Here is a 15795-nt window from a genome sequence, read left to right on the forward strand (position 1 = left end):
CTCACAAGACCTGTCATTGGTTTATACTTCCAGCTAATTAAAAGCAACACAAATAAACTACAACTAACCATGTCAAATATTTATAATTATGAACATGTTATATAAAATGTCTATGCATTATTCTTAATATGACATTTATTATTAATTACTCTGTATTTATCAAATTTATTTATTAATTAAGGCATCCTTTTTCATATCGAGTTGCCTTTTTTTTTTCTTCTCAGACCCTGATTATAGCTTCTATAAGCGAGATTTACTGAATACGATGATGATGATATTAAGACAAAGCAGTAATATATATTCACATGAGAAGGTCATCAAGAGCAGAAAAACTAAAAGGTAACTTAACAGCACCAGTAGCAACCAAAAGTAAGAGTAACCAAGCTGGTGCAATCCATAAAAACATAATCTCTAATATTTTCTTTCCATATGTACGAGTAGTTTTTTCACTTTGTCCACTTATCCATTCTCCTGTTTGGCGCAATGCCTTTTCAGTTTCCCCCTCTGTTTTTCCTATTGAATTCGACAAAACTGCATCAACCACACTCTTCTTCTCTGTTGTTGTATCACTGCATAGTCAACATGCCAAAAATAGAAACATTTAATTTCAAGATTATGGATTCATTGTATAAGGGTAAGGGACTCACTCCGCCCAAAGATTGAACAAATGTTGAGAGATGATCAATATATGTTATATATTGTTAAGAGTATATAACATATTTTGGGGCTTCAATCATCGGCTTAAGCTTTTGTTTAAGTTGGTTTTTTGACATGGTATCAGAAGCCAGCTTAACAAAAGGTCACGAGTTCGAATCTCAACCACCCCTCATTTAATGTGGAATATTCAGCGCTTGTGCGGATCCAAACAATGGGATCTCGTGTGAGCGGACGCGTTAAAATATATAACATATCTTAAGGCCTCAACCATCAGCTTAAGTTTTTTGTTGAGTTGGTTGCTTAACATATACACAATTTTTCTATGTTTTCCAAAAGTATGTTTATACCCCCAAAAATTTAGTCTTGCAAAAGTTTTCAATACGTTCATTGTTCCTTTCATGTTATGTTATGTTTCTATTACTATTTTTTAACTGCTGGATTGTTGTTAGCATCACTGTTGATTGCTGCTTGGTTGTAGTTGACTGGATTGTTGTTTGTTGCTGGGTTGATGTTAGTTGGACTGCTTATTGATGCTTGGTTGATGTTAGCTGGATTGTTCATTGATGTTGGGCTGTCCTCTGTGCTGTCAATTGATGCTGGGTTGTTTTCTATGTTGGTTGCTTGAATGTTGTTGGCCACTTATTGAAGTGAAAATTGTTGGATTACCTCCTCGTAATTGAGTCCTAAATAGGCCGTGATTGTTTCTAACATGATGGGTTCCACCCTTGAATGTAAATATTCAAATGATTCATAAATTAGTTCTTCATTGATAGTCAAATACATTGGGAGTCCATCCTCTCTTGCAAGTTTTGTTTTCCCATATGTAGAATATGGTAGTCTATGTCCCCTTTTTTCTTCATAACCTCTATCTTACATGCTTGCAAAGTAATCCAAACAAACCTCAAAGTTATGGGTTCAAGACATTCAAGTGAGGCTTCAACAGCCTTTACTAATTGTGTAAGATTGTAAGCTGCTTTTTGATGTTGCAATGCTTATATTGATCTAAAAAAGCCTAAGTCTAATACATTCATGTCCGGTGAATTAGGTGGTTGTTGAACAAGATGAAAATCAAAACCACCTAATGTTGCAGCATTTCTAAACTCACTATTTGTGTCTGATATGTGGTTTTGCATTGTCCTGTAGAATGAATATGGTCTTGCTCTTGTGTGTTGGCCACTTCTCTCTTATTGCTGGTAAGATTTTGTCAATAAGCATTGCCCTAATGTGTTGTTTAGTGATGGATTGTATTAGTTTGGTTTCCAACACTCCCTTCTCCCTGTTCTTTGATTTTCTTGGAGTTGGAACCTGTGATGTAAAAGAAAAGATTCTTATCTTTCCATCAAAAATAACTTCACCATTAGTTCCAAATATGGGTTGAGCTACTGTACATATGAACATGATTTTGGGATATATCTCTTAGACTGAATCTCTATGTGGTGCAATTTTCCCAGGTGACAAGTAATAAGTCTTTTGTTCTTTTGTAATGTAAAACAATTTCTCATCAATGTGGACTACGTTGGACATGTCTGTGAACTTAAATGTGTTTGTCATTGAACCTGATGTATAACTAGAAAGTGAATAAGTTAACCTGTCAACTTTGTAGTTAACAGTTAAGTGTGGTTTGATGGCATCGGTATGTTTTCTGATCAGCTTCTTCTTTTTCCATCTGAAAACTGTAGATTGACTTACCCCCATTGCCTTTGCAACTGCTAACTGTGTTGTCTTTTTTGTTTTTTCCAATGCTTTGAATTTTGGTTCATCAAACTTAATTTTGCTATTGTGTGTCACCTTTTTCTTGTTGTTGACATTAATGACTGTCCCAACTTCTTGTTGTTTAATTGACGTCCAAATCCTAGTGATTGTCTTTCGGTTGACATTATACGCATTTGCTTGCTCATTAATCATTCCATGAACTGATTTGCCTTTTTTGTTTAAGGCTATTAACAACTCATGCATAATTTTGTTTGTTTTGAAGTTGCTTAACTCTTTTGTTTTTGACATTAGTAATTGTTGTATTAAAGTTGGTTGGTGTGTTCATTTAATGCCCTTTGAAATCATGTTTTTATAAGGAATTTTAATTTGAATTTATGTTTCTAATTTATGAAATTTGATGAATTATAATGAAGATAAATTTCCCTCCAAAATTGTATTCTCCTTTTGGGTTTAATAGAAATGGAGGGAATAATTAAATTTTAATTGCTTTTGTTAATCTTTTTTACTTGCACATGTGAACCACCCTTTTAGGTGGTCCCTTCAATTCCTTAATATTTGTGCCTAAGCAAATGGGACAATAGTTATAAATTGGAGGGAGTAATATTTTTGGTGTTATAACAACACATATATGAGTGTTATAAGATAATTTATTTTGGTTTATAACATACTCCTATATTTGGAGATATAACAATATACTATATTTGGAGATATAACAATATATATATTTGAAGATATATTATAATATATATGGAGTTGTAACAAGATATATTTATGGTTATAACATAAATATATTTGAGGTTATAATATAATATATTTAGAGTTGTAACAATATATATTTGAGGTTATAAAATAATATACATAGAGTTAAAACAATATATATTTAGGAACATAATATATTTGGTGTTATAAAAATATTATACCCAAAAACAGACTATTGTACATGCAACTACATAATTTTAAGACCCCTAAATACATAATATTATAACGCTAAACACAGACCATTATATAACCAAATATATAATGTTATAATTCTAAACATAAATCATTATATACCTAAGTATTATAATCCCAAACATTAGATCATTATATACCCAAATATATAATATTATAATCCAATCACACAATATTATAACCCCAAACACAAATTATATAATGTTATAATCTCAAATACAGATCAATATATATCCAACTGTATGCGCATATTTAGAAAGTTTAATTAATTTTTTTTTTTAAATTAAAAATTAGGCCGGTCCAAACTTTAGACGTCTCTTGTAGAGACGGTCTCAAGTAACAATTTGTGAGACCGATTAGGTTCAAATCAAAATGTTTCAAACCCATTTTTATATGAACCAAATACGAACTCAAGGGACTAATCAACTTCGAGTTTCAAATGATGGTTAAAGCTGCAGAATATGTTATATATGCTAACGTTCTAGCTACTATATAGAGTAATATTTTGATAATAAAGGTTAAATATAGAAAGAACAGAAAAAGAAAAGAAGTAAGGAAGGAAGTATGTTTGCCTGGCAGGGTCATGGTCACGGTAGATACCAGCACCAATGGCTCGTTCAATCTCGGCGACAGATGGTTGAGATTGCTTGATTTGGTTAGGTTTTGAAGGCGTAATCCTTGAAGCTTTGCGTGAAGATGTGGAAGAAGATGGATTTCTGGATATACAACCAAAAGTAATGAATGGTTTGGATATCAAAATGCACCCACTCAAAACCATTATGTGGTGCTTAGTGGGGGCTGCCAATTTTGGGGATAAACTTCATATCTCACTACTTATTCTACTTTTTACAATAAAATATTTTTATTTTTCTTATTTAACATTATTTTTCTTTTGGCTATTTCATTTATTTTAGATCAATTTTATTTTTAAACAATGTTTTATCATAATATCATCCATACATTTTAACTTAGTGTTAAGTTCAACCACATGATTTATTTTCTCTTTTCATTTATTATATTAACTAATTCTTAATTGAGACCGTCTCACCATGAGACGGCTTCAATTAGATACGACCCAAACCTTTAAAAAAATAACTCCAGCTTATACAATTCAAATTTCATTGTTTATTTATTATTTTTATTAATGGGCTGTTTGTATGAGTTCGTCTCACGATGAGACAGTCTCATACAAAACTTGTTGTATTATTAAATATCTATGTTTTTTAAAAATATCACAAATTCTCAAATTAGACAGTCTCATGGTGAGAGTCCCAATGTACATTTACTTTTTTCAAGTGATCACTTATAACCTCGTACAATTAATCATTTTTCATAGTCGTAAGTTGATCAATTAAAAAATTAAAATAATTATAGGGGTCGTCTCATAGTGAGATAGATCCCATATAATAGGAGCTAAAAAAATCTAAATGGCACTTTAAAATAGTAAAATTACCAAGATAAAAAAAATTAAAATAAATTAAAATAAAAAAAACTTCAATTTGGAAGACCATAATTTGATCGTAATTTAAGTGGTCTTTTATGGCAAACAATAATATGTGATTGCAGAGCCATTCCTAGAGGTAGTTTTAAAGTGCAATCGTCTAGGGCCCATCTTATAAAGGAGTTAAAATCGAGTTAATCATTATTATTAAAAATTAGTTTGTTCATAACTATCTTATCTATAGGTCTATTTGCAAAAAACTAACTTATGTATTTTTTTTGCAAAAAACTATCTAATGTAATATATTTCTCTGCAAATGACTACCACTTAACATAAAATGTTAATTGACCGTTAAGTTTCAGTGTTTGAACAATTTGAGAGGTTAGGTTGTCCATGCGGCAGTATCTTATTGGTTCTAATATTTTTAAATAATTAAAAATTAAAACATATAAATTAACAAAAAAAACTAAAGATATTTAGTGTCATTTTTACTCATTATAACAATGTTTTTTCAAAAAACGAACGTCCATCCTTTTGGGTAACTCTTTTAAAAATCCGTTCGAAATAAATACTGTGTGGTTGTTAACTATCCATTAATATAGTTTAACTACACGCTTTTAAACGTTCAACCGACAACCGATATATATGGTAAAATAAGATCATATGGTAGAATTTCACTATTTCTATACTTCTATTTTGTATTCCCCTTTAATTATTATTACATGTTATTCTTGAATCATAGTGATTAGTGGATACACCTCGACAGCATACGCATTAATTTTGAAGTTCTATATCTTAATTAATTTCTCTGATTTATGAAAAATCAAGCCAAGACGAACCTTTAATCTATTTGAGGACTCGCATTGCCAGGTATCTACCTTTATTTCTATTATGAACCTTCTTGTCAAAACCACATTTCATATACAATGGTTTACAACTTTGATATAGAAATTCGACCAGTGGCATCGGAAACTATACGACATTACGCCTCACAAAGAAATCGTAGTAAAAAGTTGTAGCCTATCGAATCATGGCAAATAAAGGCTTATGGTGGTTAAGGTTTCAAGTCCAACCTCTCGAATTGCATATACAAAATTGAGGACAAAATATAGTGCAAGCGTTATTTGCCTTAAATTAGACTACTAAATAGATGTACCATAATGTGTCAAAAGCGTTCGAATGAAACCAATATGATAGTATAAGAGAAGCTATTCGAGGAAGCGGGAACACACACCTATGAAGTCCAGGCGGCTCGTCCAAGATACATTTTCAGTTTTGGGATCTTTTCGGGTTGGATGAGAAGCAAAGATTATTGGCAGTGTTCGAGTATTTAGTTTAGAGACCAGCAAAGTATCGTAAATGATCTTCAAATGTCTCGCCATGCCGGATTTTGGCGACCGATCCATCTTCCACAACCTACCAAGGAAAAAAATATATTAAATTAAACCCCTCCTTTCCCTTCACTGTACCCTGCTCCTTCCCCCACCACCAGCACCTCCACCGTACTTCCCCATCGCGTCTAATTTATTTACTTTTTGTTTTAAATTTACTTTAATTTTTTTTTTATTCCAATACAATCACACGCAAGGCAATTTTATTTTTTTCTGAAAACACTTGTTGTGTGAAGAGTACTAGTAGGACGTTTAGAAGAAAATGACATACAAAGTTCAGATCTTGTAGATTAAATGAAAGGTTTGACCTTTAGAATTATATTTTCCTTAAAAAAATAAAATTATGAACTCTCGTTTTGAAAATCAAATGCCCTATCCTTAATTATATAGAAGGTTTCATAAGCCAACCACCTTCTTGGCTAATGCAAGAAGATTCTATAAATGCCACATGTGATGTACCAAGATCTAGGATTCGACACTATTGGGATCATAGCAATATATCCCATGTGGTCGTGGCTCCTTCCTTGCTCACTCTTATTCACCGCGTTTGCATAGGGTATAAATTTTACATGCAGCCCGATGTTTAACACCGACACACGAAAGTGGGTGGAACGTTAATCTACTCAGATATAGGATTATGTAACAATTTAGGTGACGAGAACATGAAGCAGAAACTGATATCCATTAGATTTCTAATTTCTTCACAGGTCACGCCAAAATCTAGGACGCAAAATCCCAAACGATATCAGGGAAGTCGGAAAATAGATTAAGAGACAGTTTCGGTACCCAGTATTCTGGCGGGCGCATCTTGAGGTTGTAGGTAGAAGCCATGCTCATGCAGTAGGCACCTGCATCATGGACTACTAATCCAGCTCCCTACAAACCAAAAAACTTGTATTAATACCTCGAAAATTATCTTCACATACGAAAGCCGTAAGCTTGGTGGAAAGGTAGGACGGTTTCATTACCCTCTCTGGTGTAGGAAGCTCGCGCTCCTTGCCCAAGAAATCCGCGGACTCACAAACAGGGCCCACCACATCAAAAGTGGATAGCTCTGCATCTGATGGAGCTGGAGAAACTAGTTCTATATGCTGCAGATGTTATATATCGTAGTCAATACACCTTTTTGACGGGTGTGTGGTCTCACAAGGAAAACTCGGACTGCTGACGGGAATTTCTGGGAATTTTACTTACTTGATATGCATCGTAAAGACTCGGACGGATAAGTTCTGCCATGCTACCATCAATCACGATGAAATTTTTTGTACCATTGGTCTTGACACCAGTAACACGATTAACAAGGCAACAAGTATTAGCAATAAGTGATCGTCCTGGTTCAATGATAAGGTTGAGATCTCGTGACAGGACCAGCTCACGTACCTGCAATAAAGATTACCTTAAAACAATTGGTGAATGGACATTTTCCCTCAGCTGCCTCCAGCACAAGGAAAGAATATAATGCGTATAATTTACAACTAGATAATGTACGAGTAATGAGTAGCTCAATTATTCAAATCCCATTTTTAGGTTGAAAAACGAATTTATGCCCCCACCTAGGCGAGGTTCGGGGGGTCAATTGTACAAACCTTACTCTTGTAAACAAAGAGGTTGTTTCGATTGACCTCTAATAGCAAACATTTGCAATGGATGGAGTTCACGTACAGGAATTTTAATGTTTTAGGAGAAATTGCGAGTGGATGCTTAAAAAGGATATACAAAATAAAAAATGTAGAAAGACAACAATGCCAAAGTCTTTATCCCAACGATATAAGTTTGGCTACATGAAACAAAATAAATCAACATGAAATATAGTCGCTAATTATACCATTTCATTTATGGCCCTTTTGTACCACTAACATATTGCTAACAAAATCAAATCCGATTATCAACTTCATATTATCTCCCCCTTTATTTCTTGATGGATAGTGGTTACTATGCAAAAATAACCACTAAAAAAACCCGAGGAAGTACAATTTTCTGATACAATTTATGTTTCTCGTCTCTCTACATATAGGAGCTTACATGGCCTTATACAATAACCGCTCTCACATTTTCTAAGTTTTGTAACATAATATTCTTTCCTCTAGATTATTAAAACATAATCATTCTGTACTCCTATATTTCTATTGCATATTATCTTTTTGTTAGCAAACAATCTGTAATTGTTAATTTGCTTCTTCATCTTCAAGCACCTTTTGATATTAATATACGATGGTGGTCTTGCTTGTTTCATGACAATATTATTTGCAACTTCACATAGTTTAGTCCATTATAATCCAAAACCAAAAAACTTTAATTATTGCCTCCATCGAGAATGAACATTACATTTTAAGAAAATACTTTTTATTTATGAAGATTGTGCTAATTACTCGAGCAATCATTTATTTATGACGATTTAAATCTTCAACTAGAAAAGGACAACTAAAATGAGATTGTGGTCCCAACAAAAACAAATTGCAAATCAATCAATGTCAAGTCGGCACTCATATGATTAAGAAGTATATAAACCTGAATTTTCTGATTCGCTAGGGCCTCACCGTATCGATAAGATCTCTAGGTGTAGGTAGAACAGCACCAGTGTGATAATAGTCTATTCCCAGACCCCCTCCAATGTTTAAGTAACTAATCTCAAAACCTTGATCGCGGATTTGGTCAATGTAGTCTACCATAAGCACTGCAGCATCTCTGAATATATCAACCTGAAATTGGATAAGAGGAAAATAAAATTTAAACAACCAAAGTATCATGAACAGCAAAGCAAATTCAACTGTCACATGACTCACTAATCTCCTTGCGAATCGCGAGTCAAAATAAGCGAATTATGGTCGGTTTTATTACAATAATGATGTATTACAAATATGTGTTACAAGATAAATCTACACTGTTTGAAATCCTTTGTATATGGCTTTGAACTCTTGTTGAATCACCAAGGAGACGATGAAGATATGGTTGCGACAATCAAAGAAGTCGCTCGGAAATTTGATATGAGTAAAAGGCGTTCATACACTTTCCTATTGTGATATTTCTCTCACAAAGGTGCTTGGGATGATAAATGAAATTCACAATGAGATACAATCTACACAACAAATCCTAGCACAAGGAAATTGCAATAGTAAATACAAGTGTTGTGGTGAATTAAGAACTTTGATGATTTTGAGAGTTAATTACAATGGGAGTATTCTTAAGAGAGAAATAAGAAATGATATGGAGATGGGATGGAATGTCCCTTGGCATGCAACCTCTATTTATACAGCTATGCATGAAACAATACCTCCTTTTGAAACAAAAGTGTTTCATCAAACAAAGCTTTTTCACCAAGCAAAGCTTATGAAACAAAGTAATGTTTCACCAAGCAAAGCTTATGAATCAAAGTAATGTTTCACCAAGCAAAGCTTATGAAACAAAGTAATGTTTCACCAAGCAAAGCTTATGAAACAAAGTAATGTTTTACCAAGCAAAGCTTATGAATTGAAGTAATGATTCATCAAACAAAACTTATGAATCAAAGTAATGATTCATCAAACAAAACTTATGAATCAAAGTAATGATTCATCAAATTCTTTGAGGCATTTAATTTGGACTTATAATATATTTATTTAAGTCTCACTACTATACTAAGTATGTAGTATATACAAATCTAGGCTTATATACTCTAAATGTTCAACGGGTTTTAGGCTATTTTAGGATCATCTTGAGCGAATCGCGAATTCAAAAGGCGAATTAATTGGCAAATTATGTTACACTGGTTAGAAATACAATATATGAAAAGAAAAAGATATGGTAAGTGTTTAGATCTTCACTGAAAAACAGACAATCTTACAAAATTGAAGTTTGAATGACTATAGGTAATCTTTAAATACCTTGGTAATTGTTGACCCGAGATGACAATGAGCTCCAACCAACTTCAACTCATTAGGATGTGCTTTTACAGCATCTAGAAACCACTGCAATTTCTCATTTCTGATGCCAAATTTGGAATTCTTGTTCCCAGTTGCAACATAAGGATGTACCTAGAGAACAGGCCAAACAGTAAGCCTAATAGATATACAAGCAAAAAAAGCGGTGAAGAACCAGTACCGAGAAGTTAAAGACAAAAAACACGCGCCTCATTCATAGATAACAAGAATAGGTTATCTTTCCACCCCAAATACTTATTCACCATTTAAATCGGTTGCACAATAACGAGATGTAACAAGCTCTTAAGACATTTAAGCTATCTTGATTTCGTACAAAAAAATAAGGTATGTTTAGTTGTGGAAGAAAATCACTGTTCCTAAATCCATATGCTTACGTCAAGAACAAATTGTGGATTTACCCATACAGAAAAGAAAAAGTACCAAGAATATTACAATCTTTTGCTTATTTCCCTATAATAATACGAACTTTTGATTAACCATGAATAATACCAACTTAGGCGGGTGTTTCTCTAGAATATCCCTAATATGTAAAAAATCAAATTACAGGAGATTATATGACAAAAAATTGATAAATTTAAAGTTGGTATTATTCTAGGAAAAACCCCCTAAGTTGATGTTATTCATGGTTAATCAAAAGTTAGTATCGCTGTAGGAAAATTGACGAAAGGTAGTATTATTCACGGTACTTTTTCCAAAAGCAATTTGTTTAAAAAACATGGAAAGGGTAAAAAAATAAAAATAAAAAATAAAAATAAAAATAAAATTTCAAAGCAAAGATGCCATAAAACCTTAATCAAATATAGAAAATACACTTGGGTGGCAGTGATTAACCAGAGTTCTACTCAAAAGTGACTTGAGAGTTGACACAACTGCATATATGCCTCAAAATGACACCACAATAACACAAGGTTTCGGGATTCTACAATGTCCCAATACAAATATCAACACAAAACAGACATACCTGAGGATCAACATCAGGATTAATGCGAAGCAAAACATTCACTCTTTTCCCTGCTATTCTAGCAGCAGATACAATGTTGTCCAAGTCAAATTCACTGTCAATGTTCACAAATACACCACTCTCAGCAGCCAGGGTCAAATCCTCTAGTATCTTCCCATTTCCGTTGAAGATACACCTACCATCAAAACGTTAATTTAGTGAACAAGCTACATTAATTTTCATAGTCCAATCATTGGAGAGATTTGGAGTATATGCATCATAATACTTTCCCTTAGGCTTTGCAGTATGCACAATATTGTTTACATAAACATCAATTTTTAGGCCTTCAATTATCAAAAATCAAAATTAAAACCAAAATAATTACATTCTTCAATGCAAGAAAATGTAATGATTCATAAGAAAAAAATGTAAATCTCATCATGAAAAATGATTGTAAAGCATGAAGCTCAATTATGTCATTGAAATCCAAGTGTAACACGCAATGTCAGTACTATGACACTTAACACAGAAACAGAAATGAAACGTAAACTAATGATACTCCATTACTCCTAGATGTTTTTCCGGGTCATCAAAATGCTTTTTTTCTTAAGTATAAACCTTTAACTACTTCCCCAGCCCAACATAATCAAAGTCAGCAAAATCTTTCCTTCTTCATACTTCTAGAGATTGAAATTGCAACAAATCAACAACATGATCCATGTTGAAGATATACAACAACATCAACATTTCATTAACCCAATGTAATTAAGCGACTCCCGCCTAGGATGGGGTTTGGAAAGGTCGGATGTACGCAATCTTACTCTTGTTAATAATAAAAACTAATATACAGAGATTGTTTCCAATTGACCCTAGGAAGCAAATGTCATGTGCAGCTATGCATAAATAAGAACTGCACATGATTTAAAGAGTCATTTTACTTTAGTGTAATATAATCTGAAAAAAAAAAAAAAAAAAAAAAAAAAAAAAAAAAAAAAAAAACTAAAATTTTTTGGTCCCATCGTAATACTGGACATAATCCATGTTCAAGCATTAAAGAAAAAACTTCATCAGCAATTTTGCCATGAAAACCACCAAATTTCAAATTTTATACTTCCCGCGGCAGTTTACCTTGAAAAAATGGCACTCGAAATTCTAAGTCTAGTAGGATGATTAATATGAATCTAAAACCTTTTTTTTTTATCAAGTTGAAGTTGTTGATCAAAAACTAAATAATCTTCATGTATGGTATTAAAGTGTTACATAAGAAACATTATTTAGTTCTTGTGATTACTATAAGCAAGTTCCAAAAAAAGAGTCCAGCTCAAAACTCCATGAAAAGGTGTATAAAAAGAAATCTATAATCAAACGTCACTAAAGGTATCATCCATATGTTCAAATGAATAAGAAGAGTACATAAGAGAGCCAAAGGAATGTTTAAAGGTCGTAACAAATGATGATAAAAATGTTAAAGAAAAACCAAGTGTTTACAAAGGAAATAAAAGAGTTTAACATTAATTCTATGAATCAAGCAACATGTGAGGAAAAAGCATCCAAAAGAGTATTGTAATGATCATTGAAGTGAAGATGTTAAAAGTCCTCATACAGTTAATTCTTCGATTAGTTATGGTGATGAAGAGAAGATTAAACACCCTCTTAAATCAATAAAAAGTCCTTACATTGAAGGAAGAGAAGCAGGTTACATACATGGTTGATGAAGGCACTGAAAAAAGAAGTTATAAGTCGAAAATGAAGATAACTAATGGGGAAAATCCATAGTCCCCAAAAAGCATCAATATGTATGGTTACTTGGTTGTCCAAGCAAAACCAATTAGGGTAATACAGTCATGTGATAAATTAGAATTAATCACTTAGTTAAGGGTATAAGGATCCTAGAAAAGTCATAATTCCATTTCCACTTTTGGAAATTTTTTTCAGCTACTCCCTATATCCCCTCGATATATTGCACACTTACTAACAAATGGTCGGGACAAGTAAATTGTGTGATAGGATTAAAAGTGATAGAAAATGAGAAATGGTGCCAGTTTAAATTAAAAAAAAGGTGGGGGCATTACCCAAAACACAAATATTGCGAAATACAAGGGGACAGGTCGAAATAGAAATGTTGACAAACTCATAACGACTGAGAGGAAGTTATTAGGCTCTTATATTTGGTTTTTACGTAAAAGTTGTTCTAACTTTGAACTCTTCATTAGTTAGCATTTTTTTCAGGATTCAACAATTGTAATCATCCTTAAATGGATGATAAATGGTCCAAAGACATAGTTTCCTAGTTTGTAATAGATACTTATGGACGTGTAACCTAAAGTAATTTAGGTAGTTACTATTTTTTACATAGGAATGAATTGTTGAAATTTATTGTTGAGTTCCCAAGTCCCACATAGCAAAAATATGAAAGTGTTGACAAACATATAAGTGATGCAACTCCAAATTAGTATGAGGCCTTTTGGAAAGGTGCCCAAAAGCAAATTCAAGCGGACTCAACCTAAAGCAGAAAATAACATACTATTGTTGATCACTAACAGTTGGTGGACCCAACAAACTTAATTATAAATTGGAAGTTAGAGTAAGTGAAAAGTTAAGAAAAGGGATGTGGCGAATCCACAAGGAGGGCCGGCAAGGGTCGCCCTCGCAACCCACTCTTGTTGTACTCTTTCGTAGCATCTTTTTTAAGTTCAACTTTCGCAATTTTTTTGATTATATAGGATAGTTAAAATGTAGTGGAATTGGTGATTTAATGGTAACAGAAACATTTATATTGCATGGGGTAGAAGTTTGATTTTTTTTAGTGACAACATTCTTATGTTTGTTTTCCTGCTATAGTTACTAATGCAAATAAGCCCAAAACGCAAGCTTGCTCAAAATATCCCAAAAAAAAGTGCAATTAATTATGTCTATACTAATTTTACATCATATATCCTTGACCCCCTTAACTTTATTTTTTCGACGGCGTCTTATGTTTGACGTCCACCACTATGATAAAAGGGCATCTGAAGGACATGATTTAGTTGATTAAAAATTATTTTCTTTGTAAAACTCATGCAAACTTTGAGTAGATCAACCTTTTCTTGAGAAGTTCCTTGTAATGCTTCATAATTGTTTTAAGACATTTGTATGTGTGTTGGTCAAGGGTACTTAAAAATCTCTGTTTCCCAATATGTCCGAAAGAGGCATTGATTTGTGTATTCAATCTATCCAAAAATCTTCAAAGCTAGATCCTTATCCCTCCCAATTTGCATCAATGACCCATCTCCAATGCATTGACAAACATTAAGTCAACAATCCACAATTAAAGTCCCAACTTTTAAACTTCAAACTTCCCACACCAATCTGCATTTAGCAATTAACATTGCACTAAAATTATGATCCATTTCTACACCTTGATAGAAGAATCATGAATACTACAATACAAATCATCAAAATTTCATACTTTATACTTCCCAAAAATAAATTCAACTAATGACATGCAACAACATTTGCATCGCCTCAATGCAACAAAAGTGGCTCCCAATCCATCACATTAAAATAAAAAAATAATGCATTTAAGAAAATCATGCCCAATAATTCTACCATTCAAAGAATCAAAATTTTCATAAATTCAACATATGTCAGTGAAATCAAACCACAAGGAAGTAAATCAACAATTTCCCATCAATTAAAGCTATAAACATTCAAAATAACATAACAAAAGAAAAAAAAAAAAAAAACCCTTACTTGGTAGGATCAAAACCAGCAGCCAAAGCAAGCCTAAGTTCATTACCACTTACAAGAACAGCCCCACATCCCAACTTCTTTAAATGCTCTAAAATCTTCAAATTATTATTAGCCTTAATAGCATAACCAATAATTGATCTCAACCCTTGAAGTGCATCCAAATAAGCCTCAACATTTCTTGTAATTTGGGGTTTACTATACAAATAAAATGGTCTCTTTTCAACATTCTCCATAACGTGTTGCACTTTAAGCCCTTCACAATACAAATACCCATCTTCTCCTTTGGTGAAACAATGCTTGAAATTGGTGGTTTCAGCTTCTAAAGTTACAGCCTTTGTTCTGAAATTGTTTTGGGAAAGAACTGATCTGAGAATTAAGGTTTTATGGCTTAAGGGTTTGTTATACAGGATAGAAGGTTTTGTGAGAATTGGGGTTTTAGGGTTTGAGAAGTGATGGAGGGTTTTAGCGATGGATTGAGAGAGAATGTGGGTAGCCGCCATTGTTGCATAGAGAGGAAAGACAGAGAGGTATGGAATAAGAGAACAGGGTCACTCACTCTACTTTGTAGTTTGAAGGGACAACGTTAGATTCAGAAATGTGGCGGTTGGCAGTTACTCAGTTCGAATCCTAGTATTAACATTGTTCTAGGAAATTTCCTCAACTTTTCTTTTAAGTCTGTCTAATGATTGGTGAAGATTTATGTTTTTCTTTTAATTTTCATTATATATTTAACTTATGTTTTCATTTTATTCACATATTTTACTTACTTTTTGATGGATTACTCGTGTGAAAGATCGTCTGTCGGTGAAATGATCTTAAAACAAGAAGTACATATGCTATTAATTTGTATTAGTGGACTATTTAACTTATGTATGAGGTGCATCTCACGGTGAGAGCATCTCATACAAGATTTGTGTTTGATAAAATATCAATATATCCATTTATCTTGGTTTTTTCACTAAATATCTATGTGGCAAATTTAGTGAGACATAAAAAGCAATTTTTTATTCTACCATAAAAGTACATAAACTCACAATTTGTAAAGGGTTAGGA

The 15795-nt window shown here is 32.8% G+C and overlaps 2 protein-coding genes across 2 annotated transcripts; both read right to left on the reverse strand.

Annotated features, from left to right (window-relative positions):
* Positions 1 to 252: 252 nt before the first annotated feature.
* On the reverse strand, positions 253 to 4148 carry LOC130806472 (probable NAD(P)H dehydrogenase subunit CRR3, chloroplastic). Its single transcript, XM_057671580.1, has 2 exons — positions 3894 to 4148; positions 253 to 569 (listed from the first exon to the last, which is right to left on the reverse strand). Exons 1-2 carry the CDS (start codon positions 4097 to 4099, stop codon positions 302 to 304), a joined length of 474 nt encoding a protein of 157 aa, XP_057527563.1. The 5' UTR covers positions 4100 to 4148; the 3' UTR covers positions 253 to 301.
* A 1659-nt stretch (positions 4149 to 5807) lies between these two features.
* On the reverse strand, positions 5808 to 15353 carry LOC130806474 (diaminopimelate decarboxylase 1, chloroplastic-like). The gene is made up of 8 exons (XM_057671581.1): positions 14743 to 15353; positions 11032 to 11206; positions 10014 to 10163; positions 8691 to 8852; positions 7348 to 7533; positions 7122 to 7244; positions 6940 to 7029; positions 5808 to 6178 (listed from the first exon to the last, which is right to left on the reverse strand). Exons 1-8 carry the CDS (start codon positions 15240 to 15242, stop codon positions 6098 to 6100), a joined length of 1467 nt encoding a protein of 488 aa, XP_057527564.1. The 5' UTR covers positions 15243 to 15353; the 3' UTR covers positions 5808 to 6097.
* Between the last annotated feature and the right edge of the window lie 442 nt (positions 15354 to 15795).

The sequence above is a fragment of the Amaranthus tricolor genome, chromosome 2 (assembly GCF_026212465.1).
Source record: "Amaranthus tricolor cultivar Red isolate AtriRed21 chromosome 2, ASM2621246v1, whole genome shotgun sequence".
NCBI classification, from domain to species: Eukaryota; Viridiplantae; Streptophyta; class Magnoliopsida; order Caryophyllales; family Amaranthaceae; genus Amaranthus; species Amaranthus tricolor.